Genomic DNA, 13,757 nt, shown 5'->3' with positions numbered 1-13,757 from the left:
TGTGGAGGAGCATCTGGAGGTGTGGTGTAAAGTACTGTGGGAGGCTGTGGGATTATGAGGGAGGGGCTACCAGAACCCAGCTGCTCAGGGGATGTTGTATCCAAGGAGACGCTGCATCCAAGGAGACGCTGCATCCAAGGGGACGCTGTATCCAAGGGGATGCTGTAGAGGTGTGCAGTAGGGCAGGGCTGTTTTAACTCCACATGGAGTTTAACTCCAGGACATGCAAGTGGAAGGCTGGGCCATGAGAGAGAACTCCTTTTCAAGCAGTCCCCAGCTGTCCTGGGAAAGAGTTGGTCCTCATGTGGCTAGTCTGCCCTGAGGAGCTCCTAGTCACGGTATAACCACAGAAAAACTCAGTAGTTGCTTTGTGTCCCTTTGTCCCCACAGCTGGCAACTTTGTAAAGATGGGCCATGGTTTCTGTTGTGAGATACAGGGCCAGTCCTGTTCTGATTCCTAGTCTGCATGTTCACACATGAGGTGCTGCTGAACTCACAAGGCCACTGTGGCCATGTCATGACAGATGAACAGATGGTTGCTTCTCAGGCCAAATAGCACCAAAATAAAAGCCCTTTGGGAGGCAGAGATTGACATGGGCTCCTTTGAGGATCCCAGAAGAGGCTGGGAGGTGACTTTGTAGATGGCATGGCCCCATACCACATGCAGAGCATACTTATAGCTGATCATAGTACTGGTCCTGACCCATTTCATGTTTGGGCTAGCCTCTCTCTGAAGGCTCCTTCTGTTCATAGGAAGGCTAGACACTATGGGGCAGGGTACGTGTGGGCCCAAAAGAAATGGACTCAAGTGTCGCTTCCCTTAGAGGCTGGCAGGGTCTTCCTCAGACTCTGAGGATCTCACTCCCTGGAACCTTGAAGGGTTTGTGCAATGGAAACTGGGGGTTAGGGGGGAGGAGAATGTCTTTCAGAGCTCCTGTGGGAGCCCACTGACCCAGCATGTTTCCTGTCTCTGCAGACCTACAGCCAGTGACCTACTGTGAGCCAGCCTTCTGGTGCTCCATCTCCTACTACGAGCTGAATCAGCGAGTTGGGGAGACATTCCATGCCTCACAGCCATCCATGACAGTGGATGGCTTCACTGATCCCTCCAACTCAGAGCGCTTCTGCCTGGGCCTGCTGTCTAATGTCAATCGCAATGCAGCTGTGGAGCTTACGAGGCGGCACATTGGTAATGGCCCTCCCAACCCCCACTGCTGCACCCTGCGGGTACTGAGACACCCTTCCCCAGCACCAAGTGCTGTAAGACCCAGATGAGAGGAAGATGGGTGTGTGGGGTAGGGCAGAAGTAGGGGTCTGGACAGGCAGTGTGAAGATACGTCACCTGGTCCTTCCCACATGACTTTGGCCTTCAAGTCGAGCTATTTTCTTGCATTCTGGGCCTCTCCTAGGCACAAGGGGACATCCCCACTGGGCAGAGCCCAATGTTTATATAACCACTGGAGTGCCGGGCCAATTGAAAATTAATTTCTGTCCATCTGGAGTGGATTTAGGTGCTGAAGGGAAAGCAAGGGTCACACTAGGAAACCTTGAGAAGGGAGGTCCCTTTGGCAAGGGGCCAGAGAGGGCTGATGCCTCAGTAGCACCCTGGCTTCACCAAGGGGCTTCTGTGCCTTGTGTGGGGAGGGGGAACCGGGACAATGGGGTGGCAGCAGCTGTCCCTCACCAGGCCTGGGGCTGGCTCCTTCCTGTGCCAACTATTTCAACTGCTTTAGGAACCCTGAGCTGCCCACCATTCTCCCACTTGGCTCAGGCTGGGCTCTGGACTCCTCTTGTTTGGAGTAGGCTCCTTGCAGCTGCCTGTTGCCCCCTCCCCAGCTAGCCTGTTGCCCTGGGGGCTGGTCTCTGACCCAGTGTCTCCTGACTTCCCTAAGGGAGAGGCGTGCGGCTCTACTACATTGGAGGGGAGGTCTTCGCCGAGTGCCTCAGCGACAGCGCTATCTTTGTTCAGTCACCCAACTGCAACCAGCGCTACGGCTGGCACCCTGCCACGGTCTGCAAGATCCCACCAGGTGAGCCCCTGCAGTGCTGCCCTGGGGCCCTGCCCCGAGCCACGCCTGGGAAGGCTTTCTTGCCTTTCCTCCACACTGGTGTTTGCACTGGCGACTCTCTGTACCTAGCTATCATCTTGTGCCACTCGTTTCTAACCCGGGGTACCCTCCCTCACCCAGAGGTGCGTGGTGGCGCCTTTCCTTCGCTCATTCTTCCAAACATGAGAGTATTCGGGGTCTGCAACAGGAACCAGAGCAGGAGGAGGAGGTGGACAGGGGTACTCCTGGGCTCACAGCTACACAGACCTGCAGTGTTCAAGGTGAACACAGACGAGCGTGACAGCTCCAAGTCCCAGGCAAGCGGCTAATAGGGAGAAAGGGCATCTACTTGTAGAACGATCAGGGAGGGCATCCTGGAGGAGACGTGGGGTGCCAGGAGATGGTGGAGAAACGTGTGTGAGGGCATGTGACAGAAAGGGCGCTGTAACAAGGGTATAGAAGACATGCAGGGTGGGACACTGGCTGGAGGTGCCATGTAAAAGTCGGGGAGATGTTACAATGGCATCCTGGGCCCGGGTCTTGGATGAAGTGAGAAAATTTGGGGTTTATTATGGGGAGTTGGGGGTTTTATGAGGATGTCTCCTGGACCCCAAGCACTTCCAGGCTGGACCCCTCCAAGGCAGAAAGCCAAAGCTATGTGCTCCTCACATAGCACTAGTGGACCGTGGGCAGGGTAAACCAAAGAACGCAGAATATTTCAGCCAGGAATAGAGTTCTGCTTTGGCAGCTGCTGTGGTTTCCTTTACAAAGCACATTCACATCTCTGAGCTCCCTCTTCCTCTCTAGCAACCCCGTGGCTCTAAGAAAGGCTGGGGAGAGAATTCAGAGGGAGCCACCTCTCCAAGTCCCAGAGCTGGGGAGAAGCCACAGAGGGACTGAGCCACGCGAGGCTGGCCGACCAGCCTGGTGTTCAGTCTGTTGGCTCGGCTGGGGCTGTAGCCCTGGAAGTGGGTGTGGACTATGCTTTATTCAACCCACCTCCCCTGGACCATTCCCAGCCGGCTGCCTTCCCTGCTCTGGTAGCGGTCTCTGCTAGTGTCTTGTCAGCTTAGAGATGGTCAGGACCCAGATGACCAAGCCCTGCTCTTCGCCCCTTGAAGGAGACAGGGCCACAAGGAGAGGTAGAACAGTCACACATAAGATAGGGGTTCTACTGGTTCTCTAGTTCTTGGGCATGGATTCTGGCCTTCGTCACTGCCCCATGCCCTGTTGCTATACCAATGAAGGAGCACCTGCCCCCCAGGTGGGTCCTGCCTCAGCCTCTGCAGACAATCCCTGTGTCACCCGAGCCCATTTCCAGGCTTCCTCCTTGGCATCTGGCATCCCCACAGCTGGAGGTGGCACCTGTAGGCCGGCCTTCAGTGCCCCTTGCACATGTATCTCCCTGCTAGGGGTGTGCAGATCAGGTGTTGGAATGGGGAAGGCCCATCCTTGCATGGTGGTGAGCACAGAGCAGGTGACGGCTGAGTAGAAGCACCGTGTGCCACCTGAGGCATGTGAATTAAACCATTTGGGTGGTTCCAGGATTGCTTTATCTGACTATCTGTGGTTGGCAGGCTGCAACCTGAAGATCTTCAACAACCAGGAATTTGCTGCTCTCCTGGCTCAGTCTGTCAACCAGGGCTTTGAGGCCGTCTACCAGTTGACTCGCATGTGCACCATCCGAATGAGCTTCGTTAAAGGCTGGGGAGCTGAGTACAGGTCAGTGCTAAGCTGCTTTTAGTGGGTGGTGGGGAGGAGCCAACTCTACACAACCTGCCCAGGGCCTCAAGGGATCAAGGAGACCAGGGATGGTGGCATAGCCTTTTCCTGGTGCTCAGCAGTTCAAACTCGGTCAGCATTTCCAGGCCCAGTGTGGGGACATGGGCATTATTCTTACAGAGATGTGGGAGCTAAAGCCTCTGAGAGAAAAGAACATATGTGAAGTCAAGTGGAAAAAGACACGTTCTGTCCTGGCTTCTGCTGTGGTTTCAGTCTCTTTGGGGACAGACTCAGGGTGACTGTCTCCCTGACACTACCACCAGCTCCATCACTATATAAACACTCAACTCTCCTTTGTTGAGTTTAAAAGAACGGCTTATTTATTTTTTAGAAAGAATTCCAGTTAGCACTTTAAACATGGCACCAGTAATAGCCAGGCCTACCTGGTCTGCTCAGTTGAGGCCCTCAGACCGTCTAGACTTGGTTTAATGAGAATCTAGTCTCTTTTCCCCATACCGGACAGGAGCATTTCGGGAGGCAGGGCCTCATGCCCTTCTGCGCCGTGCAGACAGACACGGAGGTGCCCACACGAGCTGCAGCCAGCGCCTTGCGAGTTGCTCGCCCCTTCTCTTCATCTTTCCAGATGTTTGGAATCAGTTTTGTTTTGCAGTCACTCTGCACTCTAGCCAAACCCATTTCAATATTGGCTCTGGGCCACCATTCCGTAATGAAATCCCGATGAGCCTGGCTTACGGAAAGTCGGATTCTCTGCAGAGGATGGAGGTCTGTAAAATCCAACTTCTCCGTTTAGATCTCAGAGCTGCTGTTCTCCTGTGGATGCCTCGTGGTGCCAGTGGAACAAAGCACTTTGGGCCCTTTAATCTGAGGTCCAGGGAGGGCGAGCAACCAAGCAGCCCAAGTGGATAGACTACGGAAGAACTTTCAGCCATGTTGTGATGACCCGGCCCAAAGGGCTGGCTGGAGAAATGCCTGAGGCAACCCTTTAGTCCAGGATTTAGAGCGTTTAGGGAGAGTGAAAGGTTAGAAAATTAACTCTTGAGTGCAAAATCACCAAAGGCAGGGAACTGGGAGGCCCCCGCCTTCAGGCAGACACCTCAGGCTGGGTGAGAACCTCCTGAACTGCTCAGGCCAAGCACATGCTGATCAGGGCGGGTGACCCTCAGGACCATGGCCCTGGATCACCATGTAGGACACCCTGCCAGCACACCCCGTCCTCCACAGCTCACTGCGTCACTGCCGCCTGGCAGCGTGGCACAGCAGCCTAGTGGCGGGTGCGGCCCCTTCCCAGAACAGCCATGCCCTCCTGCATTGTGGGCCAAACAGAGTAAGGTTTCAGGCTGGTTTTCTAAGGCAGCTGTAAGTGGGCCCAGGCCCAGGCCCTGCCTCCAGCTGGCACCCGCATGTCACCTCAGCAGATAGCCTTTGCTCAGTGGAGGCTTCTGGGAGCTTGCCTGCAAGCTGCGTCACCAAGTAGTCTGAATTTAGACAGTGCTTTGGAGGAAAAGAAATGTGTGGTGTGCCTTGGTTTTTCCAGTAATTGTTCCCCGGCGAGCTCTGCTGGTAAGATTTTCCAAAATAAGCTGTAGATGGGATTATAGCAGCACACTGGGACCTGAAGCATGTGGGCTCTGTCAGTGCTTTGTAAAAACACTCTCCATCAGACAGACATGCCAACTGTGGGGGATCTGGAGAGGGGCTGTAGGTACCTACCCAGTGGCATGCCTGGGAGACAGGGAGACCTTCATTCAGGCAGGAGGGCATACATGGGAGCTTATCACAGTCCCTGGACACTGACCTCCTTTAACTCTGTGAGGTCCTCTCCCTCCATCAGGACCTGACAACTCAAAGCCCTCCTTCGTTGGCAGAGCGTGGCCTGGTTGGGTCTCATTGCCAGTCCATCTCTAGGCGGTATCTAACATGAAGAGACCTCTGGCTTAGGGTGGCAGAAAGCAGTGTTGTGACTTACATGTGTGTTCTTCTAGACATTTTGAAGCCTCCCACCCCTTCCCTCTTTCTGCAGGAGACAGACAGTGACCAGCACCCCTTGCTGGATCGAGCTGCATCTGAACGGGCCTTTGCAGTGGCTTGACAAGGTCCTCACGCAGATGGGCTCTCCCAGCATCCGCTGCTCCAGTGTGTCTTAGAGATACTGGGGGTGAGGGGGGGAGGGTGGGCTTGGAGACAATGGCCTTGGAAGAGAACTCCATCCAACTTGTTCTTGTCAAAGAAGACAACAAAGTTCTCTCAACTAAGGCACCAACCTGTTTCTGAAACCACAAAAGAAAGAAAAAAAAGAAAAATCCCAGGGATGATTTTATGAACAGCTGTGTCGCTGCATACATGCACCCCAGTTTGAGACCCAAAAAGTGGCTTCGGATCTGGTGGTGTCACCATCTGACTCCTTGTTTAAAGACAGAGATCTAAAAGGATAGTGCCTTTCTCAAGGGCTGGAGTGTACCTCTGGGAGAGGGTCCTGGCTTCCTGTAGCTTTGGATAAAAACTTCAATGGCGCATGCCCTGTCCCACCACTTCCACGGAGAGGGTGCACCTGGTGAACTAGATGGCCTACACCTGCACTTTCCCCACCCCCAGAACACAGACAGGAACATGCCAGTGGGCAAAGCTGGTGAGAGCCATTTCTTCATTGTCCCTTCTTGGAAGGACCTGCTGAAGCTCAGCGTGTATGGGATGCATAATTCTTATTATCACATTACTCTCAGAGATAACAGATGTTGTCCAAGTATCCACAGAAGGCAGAAAGGGCAAGGGTGGAATGCATGTCCGGCGGAGGTGGCGCCATACTGAACGTTTCTCTGAGAGTTGGCACCATAGTCTGACGCATATGCTGTGTTGGTTTATGGAGCCAGTTGCATTAATGAATTCACCTAGCAGAGGCTCTTTGAAATGTCTTCTGTTTTACAAAAACAATCCTGGTTACGTACCTTGGCTGGAAAACCAGAGTGGACCCAGCAATTGCTGCTTGCCCTGAGGTTTGAAAGTTGAGATTTATAGAAGCCAGAAGGTAAGACATCCCAGGCCGACATGGGCAAATGAAAAGGGCTATAATAATTTTTTTTTACACCTTGGGAAATTGCAGGCTTGGTGCAGAGAGGCCTGCCATCTTCACGCTGGGGTATAAGATTACCCAGCTTGGTAAAGGACTGTCCCCAAAAATTGCCACGGTGACACTGTGTAATGAGCACCATTCCCAGGGGCAATTACAGAGAAAACGAGTATAAATTATATCAACTGGAAAAAGAAAAGCCCCTTTCCCAGCTTTTCTAGAACACAGCACACAGGATCCCACCTGCGATTGGTACTTTCTTCTTGGTCGCTGTTTGTTGTAAAATGATTGTCCCACGTTTTTCCTGGATTTCCTGTGGAAGTCCTGTCCTGTTTCAGAGGGAAGAAAGTGTGCCCTCTAATGTGATGAATCTTCTGATGCTCCGGAGACTCGAGGAACATTCTGGTGTCTCTCCTGCAGGATCCTGTGGCCTCTGAAGCCCTGGGCAGGATCTTTCCAGCTAGGCATGCTGTTCCCCAAGCTTCCTTCAGACACAAGAAGTCTAAGAGCATCTTGCCCCCAGGTTGTTGCTACAGAACCCAAAGACAGTTCTGAATGCCTTGCATCCTCTGAGAGGGCAGACAGTGGGTGTGACCATCGTGCCAGGCTCGAAACGTTCTGTGGACTGCTGCTTCAGACACAGGAAGGCCTTGGAACTGCCTTTATGTCACCCATGCTCTGAGTCAGGCCCAGCACAAGGATGTTCTGATGTGGCTTCTACTGAAGCCATGGGCAGTGGTTTGTGGGGACCTGCCTTGTCCACTTGCTGCCCAGTTTCCTTGGGGCTTCCTGTGGCCCATTGTCATCCCCTTGGTGCCTGGAGAAGAGCTCTGCCCAGCACAAATGGAGTCATCCCACAGCCTGTTCTGCATGATGGCTCCACCCAGCACAAATAGAGTCGTCCCACAGCCCGTCCTGCATGATGGCTACTCTTGTAGCTGCTCCTAGGAGGCACAATGTTGAGAGATCTTTTCTTCTTACCAGAGGTTACATCTTTGGCCCCTTGCTTTATTGGCCAGTCGCTGGAGAAGGATGTCCAAGGAAATTCTAGGCAGGTCCTCTCGGCATCCCTGAAAATAAAAGGCTTAGAATCTAGAAAACGCCACTCCATCGTTGAGGACACAGGTCCTTTGGGTACGTGTAATCTAAATGTCCTGCCGAGTTAGTTTTCCATCTGTCTTGTATGCACAGCATTTCTCCTTCTAAAGAACAGCTGGAGGTCCAGAGGAAAGCAGCTACTGCTGTGGCCTTTGAAAAATGTGGTTCCTTCAGGTGACCTGACTAGGTGCCATGCTGGCTTCGGGCTTCTGCTGACACTGACCCACATGGCTGGCGCTGGGCAGATCCTCGTCTTCAGCACCCAGAGAAGCTAGCTGTGTACCCCTCTCCTCCCCAATTTAACTTAGTGCGTGTGCAGGTGGCCCAGCCGTGTGGGTTACAGGCCTGTGCTGGCCTGTCACTGCAGCTGGCCACCTTCCAGGAGGCCTGGAGAAAAGCCTGGAGTGGGGAGCGGGGACTCTTAGGCAGATCGTGAGAGACGAGGCTGCTGGCCGACTTCTCCACTGTCCTGGGGGCGTTGTGTTATTGTAATGTCTGTGACACTTTTTTGTTTTTACTCGTTAATGTATTGAGCTGCAGTGCTTATGGGGTACTGTGGTCTTGCTCTTCCTCTGCTCGCTTCTCAGAGCTGGGACATATTCCAGGGCTTGATGTTTTTACTTAAACCACAGAAAGGTTCTCTTTAGGTAGCGTGTGAGGTCACGCATGTGCCGGAGTTGTCTGGGGTCTGACTTCATCCTTAGCCCCAAGCTGCCATTTCTGAGTGTTTTTTTTTTTTTTTTTTTTTAAGTCCTTGAGAGGCTGAAAAGGTGCCTGTACCAGAAGGCCGCAGCCACAGCCCTGCACTGTATTCCTTACTATGTGAGTATGTGGCTAATGTGTGTGCCTGTTACGTTAGAAGGGACCTGCATTGTACTGTCTCTGAGTGGCATTGGTGTTCCATCACTGGCCTCTTTAAGCAATGGTCTTCACAGTGTACAGCAACTTCCCAAGCGGGTAGAAAGCCATGCACCAGGATGTGGGTCAACCATGAGGATGTGGCATGGTTGACAGGAGGCACTGGATGGAGAGGAACACGTTGGTGCATGGCTACCACCTTCGAAACAGCCCCTACAGCCGGCTCGAGCTAACCCAACAGTGACGGCTAGCATTCTGCTGTTTTCATATTTATGTAACAATTCCTTCAAACCGTTCAGATGGATGACTATTTAATTTCTTAAAGACAGTTGTAAAGGTCTGTCCCCGAAGGACAGTGACTGGGTAGAGCTGGGGCACAGCCAGTCCCGAACACTGGAGACTGCGGTGGCTCTCTTGGCTCCAGCTCCACAAACATCAGACCAGACCAGGTCAACAAGGAGCAGCGTGCACAAACAGGCCGCTGCACCAAGGCCCTCCCTTCTGGGAGTGAAAACCTCACATGGAAATTGGAGCCATCTTTATCCCAGAAGCCTTTGCTGTTGCCAGGGCAAGTGGGCTGGTGTGGACTCTCACGCTGCTGTTCAGCCATCCAGGCCTTTAGTATCTGTGTAAAAAGCATGTATTTATAGTGGTTTTTAGATTTTTCTAACTTTTGTATCTTACAGCATTGTACCCCAATGTTAAAGAGCCGTGTCCTCTCTTCTTATATGCCCTTCTAATAAACTTTTCACTGTAAGGCTCCTGGGCCAGGAGCACAGTCTGACTTCTGCTATGTCTCTGGGTAAAGGGGTTTAATAGAGAGCAAGCACTAATAACACAACACTGTGCCTGGCCCCACTGCCATGGTCTTCCAGTAATACCTGCCCTCCAGTCCTCTCCAAGGGCACCACACAGGGCTAGCAGGAGTCCCTGGGTCCCCCAGATATGACACTAGTCCCACAGATACATACTCTGGATGTGTCGTCATCCCCCCCTCTCCCCCCATTTATTCCCCCTGTACACCAAGGCAAGTGACTGCAGGCCACTGCCTCCAACTCTGCCACTGCTTCTCCTGGACCTCCCCAGCTGCCATCTGCCGTACTGTCACTGTGTTCCCCCACGCCAATACATCTTCGCAGGGACACATAAGAATTACAAGAAACCTTGTAACTCCAGACATGTCATTCTGAATTCTAAATTCAGAACAAGAGTTCTGTTCCTGCTGAAATTTTCCATCAACTGCAGGAGATGTACTAAATACCAAAGAACAAAGCAGAACCAGGGCAGACCTGGCTCCCTATCCTTCAGGGGGCCCTTCCACCTGTCCTAAGGACCTCCTGTTCAGGAAGAAGCCACTTAGGCAGACCTTCACAAGCCACCTCAAACTCCCACCCCAGGGGTATTCTTTGGTCCATTCTCCCACCCTCATGCCCACCCCCAACTCCCTCCAGGTCTGGACCCCAATCTGTACTTTATTATAGTGATTTGTGAGGAGCGACTGACTCATGGGGCCACCTCTGCCATCATCCAGCCCCTCAGCAGCTTTGTGTTTCTCTTCCCCATCCCTCCCCTTGCTGAGGCTCTAGCTGAGCAACACCGCCCCCCAACACCCTTTGGAAAGGCCCTGCCCCTGAGCCTGCCTCATTCTCCTTGGATCTGCCTTTTTCCTGAGCCTGCATCTCCTTTGTGGTCTGGTGTTCCCTGACGACATGTGTGCTATTGACAGTCTCCATAATGAGTTCATCAACCCTCAGGGTTTCCAGCCACATAAATGCTAGTGACTCCTGTATCAGCCCTGAGCTTCCACCCTGGGGACAAAGGTCTGCTGGTCCATCAACTGCTCATGCTCACAAGTCAGAAGACAGTCTGCAAAAGGGAATGATACTTACTGTAATTCTATCACCCTGAAAACCGACAAGTCACCTTTGTCCATAGCTCCGTACCTCTACTTCCTCTTAAGTCTCCCCAGTCTTTGCTCTCATCATCCTACACACCAGCTTCTCCAGCACCTGGACCCTGCCGCAGCATCCCGACTGTTGTGGGCTTCAGCCAGCTTGAACAGTTCACACAGCCTGTGTTAGGCGGAACTGTCACTATAATGAAATACCTGAAAGCAGCAGCTTAGGGAGAGAAAATTTGTTCTGGCTCATGGTCTCAGGCCTTCCAACCCATGCTCATTTTTTCCCCTGCTGTGGGCCTGTAATGGAAGGAGGCAGAGAAAGAAAGAAAAAGAGAGGGAGGGAGGGAGGAAGGGAGGAAGGGAGGAAGGGCATGGCCTCCATGACTGTGGGATCAGGCCTACCTCACAGGTTGCTCCAGTCCCCAATAATGCCATGAGCTGGGAACAACCTTTAACAGGTGGGTCTTTAAGGGCAACATTCAAACCCACACTACAACACTGCCCTTGGTGCACGGCGCAGATGCTACCGTCATTCCATGGATGGCCGCCTTCTGTTCCCGCTCAGCTCCCCACCTATCTTCAGGGCAGCGGCGGTGGGGCCTGTGTGTCACCAGGCCTGCCTGCCCGTGCTCCTCCTCCTCCCCACACCTTCTACCTGTGCTCCAAGCTGCTCTGATCCACACCACCAAGCCAGCGCTCTGCAGCTCAGTGCAGCCCTCCTCCAGGAAGGCTTTCAGGGGTATTTGCCCCCAGTCTCCTTCACACTGTTACCTGTGTCTGTCATCCCTTGCAAGTGCGGAGTCCCCTGAGCACAGGGCTTTGTAGTACTCTTCCACCTCTGGCTTCCCGTGGCCCACATGTGTGCCAGTGCCAGCCAGTGCCCTAGCTGGGGTTCTGCCTTAGTGCTGCGCCTTCTGAATCTTTCCACTGTGCTACTTCAATGCGAGTCTTTGTGTAACTAGAGCAAAGACCAAAATCCAGTTCCAGGTCACTTGCTATTACAGCTGTCCCCAAATCCTAATCTGTCCCCCTCTTGTCGCAGGGATAAACATGTGACAAAATGCCTACTACCCCTTATCTCCATCTACAGCAGCCATCCTTAGTCATGACGCTGAGCCCATGCAGCCAGAGACTCCCCTCAGTGCAGCTGACTAGATACGTGTGGACAAGGTTGCTGCCAGGCCTCCTTGGAGCAGACACGTGAGTGGAGATCCTTTCTGCCCACAGCCTGTGGCATCTCAGTCCCTCTGGGACCGGTGGACTCTTCTCTGCCATCACCTTTATAACCATCATTTTTCTGATGGGACTGTCCCGGGCCTTGCCAGTGTACATGCCTGGGCTCTCATTTCTGTACCTCTGTTCATGTCATGGCTTACCATAAGAATGTCCATGTCCCCACTTACCTGTGTGCCCAGACTCTCTATTCCTTCCAGTCAGAGTACAGCATTACTTTCTTGATTCTAAAGCATGTCCCAGAGATGTCAGTATCATCGAGGATGCTATAAATGAGGCTTCTTGGGTCCCACCACACACCAACTTCATGAGAAACAGGGTGGGACCTCTCGGGTGATTCTGAATGGACTCACATTTGGAAACCACTGTGGTGCAGCCTGCCTGCAACCCTCTTCCCATTCTGCTCGGCCTTCTGTCTCCTGTGACCTTGTCTCGCTTACCTCTGAGCTCCAGGAGAAAAGAAATGTCATCCTGAAGACTGACTCCTCTGCCTTGCTCATTCTGATTCTGGCACCAACAGAGTCCCAGGCCATGTTGGCTGGTTCCTGAGTCTTTGTTTCAGCCTCAGCAGGGCAGAAAGACAAGTTTGAGGCCACCAAACTCCAGGGATGGGCCACTGATACAGTCCATGTCTTTGAACTTCAGGTTAAATCAATGTCTCTTCCAACCAACACTGTTACTCTCATAAAGCACAGAACCTGGGTATTAATGAGCCCACATCTTTGTAGCATTAAAGCCATCTAGTTGGTAACAGAAGACAAAGGCAATGACAGCCACTTCTTTCCCAAGAACAGCAAGGAGGATCCTGGTTAGCAAGCTGAGCTGGAGTGTCTTCACGTGACCCCTGCTGCTCAGGTTCTTGGTGACACAGGAAGGGGTGTGAGCCACCAACAGTGCATACGTGAGTGCTGTACACTTGTCACCCCAGCTCTCAGGAGCCTGAGGCAAGGGGATGGAGAGTGCAAGGCCAGTCTGAGCCACATGCCAAAACTCCAGCTCAAAAACATAACAAAAAAATGGGCTGGCAAGATGGCTCAGTGAGTCAAGGTGCTTGCTGTCAAGCCTGATGACTTGAGTTCAAGTCTCAAGAACCTACACGGTGGAAGGAGAGAGCAAACTCCTTCAAGTTGTCCTCTGACCTCCACATACACAAAGTGCCACCCACATGTACACACATATAAAGGTTTTAGGACGACGACCACCACACATACTAAGGAAGCTTGTGTAATAATTTTAAGGCCAGACTGTACTTTTCTTTAAAAAAAAAAAAAAAAAAGGGCAGGGGAAGTAGAACCATTCAATCACTAGGGCACAGGAATGGGGCTCCCCAACATTCTGAGGAAAGGTGCAAATGATTGATTGCCGTTGGTTCTTTGGTTAACTGTTCATTCCACATATCAGAGGAACAATCCAGAACCAAGCAAGATATTTCTCTTGACACCGGAACCCGCTTCACTCCTAGTAAAGACAAAGAGCAGACTCGGTGGACATAAGACTCAAGAGTGTGTGTTCCAGAGGTGTGGGGTGGGCCACTGAGCAAACCCTAGCAGAGCTGAGCAGAGACTGAGTAGCCCTCAGGCCCATCCCGGTTCAGTACCCTGGAGAAGATGCTTTTCTCTCCCTGTAGGCCTCTGATACTATTTGATAATGATCTAATACTTAATTGTTCCTGGTAGATGGGTGTGTGACAAGCAAATCTGGGTCATCAGATCATCTGCTTAAGCCTCCTTCAAGCAAAGCACTAATGAACCAGAACCCATGACCATTCTAGATACATTTGTTAAATTTAGCTTTGCAGTAGCAAACGTTCACA

General features: G+C 52.3%; 1 protein-coding gene across 2 annotated transcripts in view; it reads left to right on the top strand.

Moving 5' to 3' along the window:
- Positions 1-9,595, top strand: part of Smad3 (SMAD family member 3) — a 116,891-nt gene extending 107,296 nt beyond the window's left edge. For both annotated transcript variants that reach the window (XM_036192541.1, XM_036192542.1), the window contains exons 6-9: positions 977-1,189; positions 1,893-2,030; positions 3,626-3,770; positions 5,812-9,595. In XM_036192541.1, coding sequence (XP_036048434.1) covers positions 977-1,189; positions 1,893-2,030; positions 3,626-3,770; positions 5,812-5,935 — 620 coding nt within the window. In that variant the 3' untranslated portion in view covers positions 5,936-9,595. The remainder of the gene's footprint in view (positions 1-976; positions 1,190-1,892; positions 2,031-3,625; positions 3,771-5,811) is intronic.
- The last annotated feature ends 4,162 nt before the right edge of the window (positions 9,596-13,757 follow it).

Source organism: Onychomys torridus, chromosome 7 (genome assembly GCF_903995425.1).
Source record: "Onychomys torridus chromosome 7, mOncTor1.1, whole genome shotgun sequence".
In the NCBI taxonomy this organism is placed as follows: domain Eukaryota; kingdom Metazoa; phylum Chordata; class Mammalia; order Rodentia; family Cricetidae; genus Onychomys; species Onychomys torridus.
Note: the sequence above shows the minus strand (reverse complement) of the source record. Positions and strands in the feature narration are given on the sequence as shown.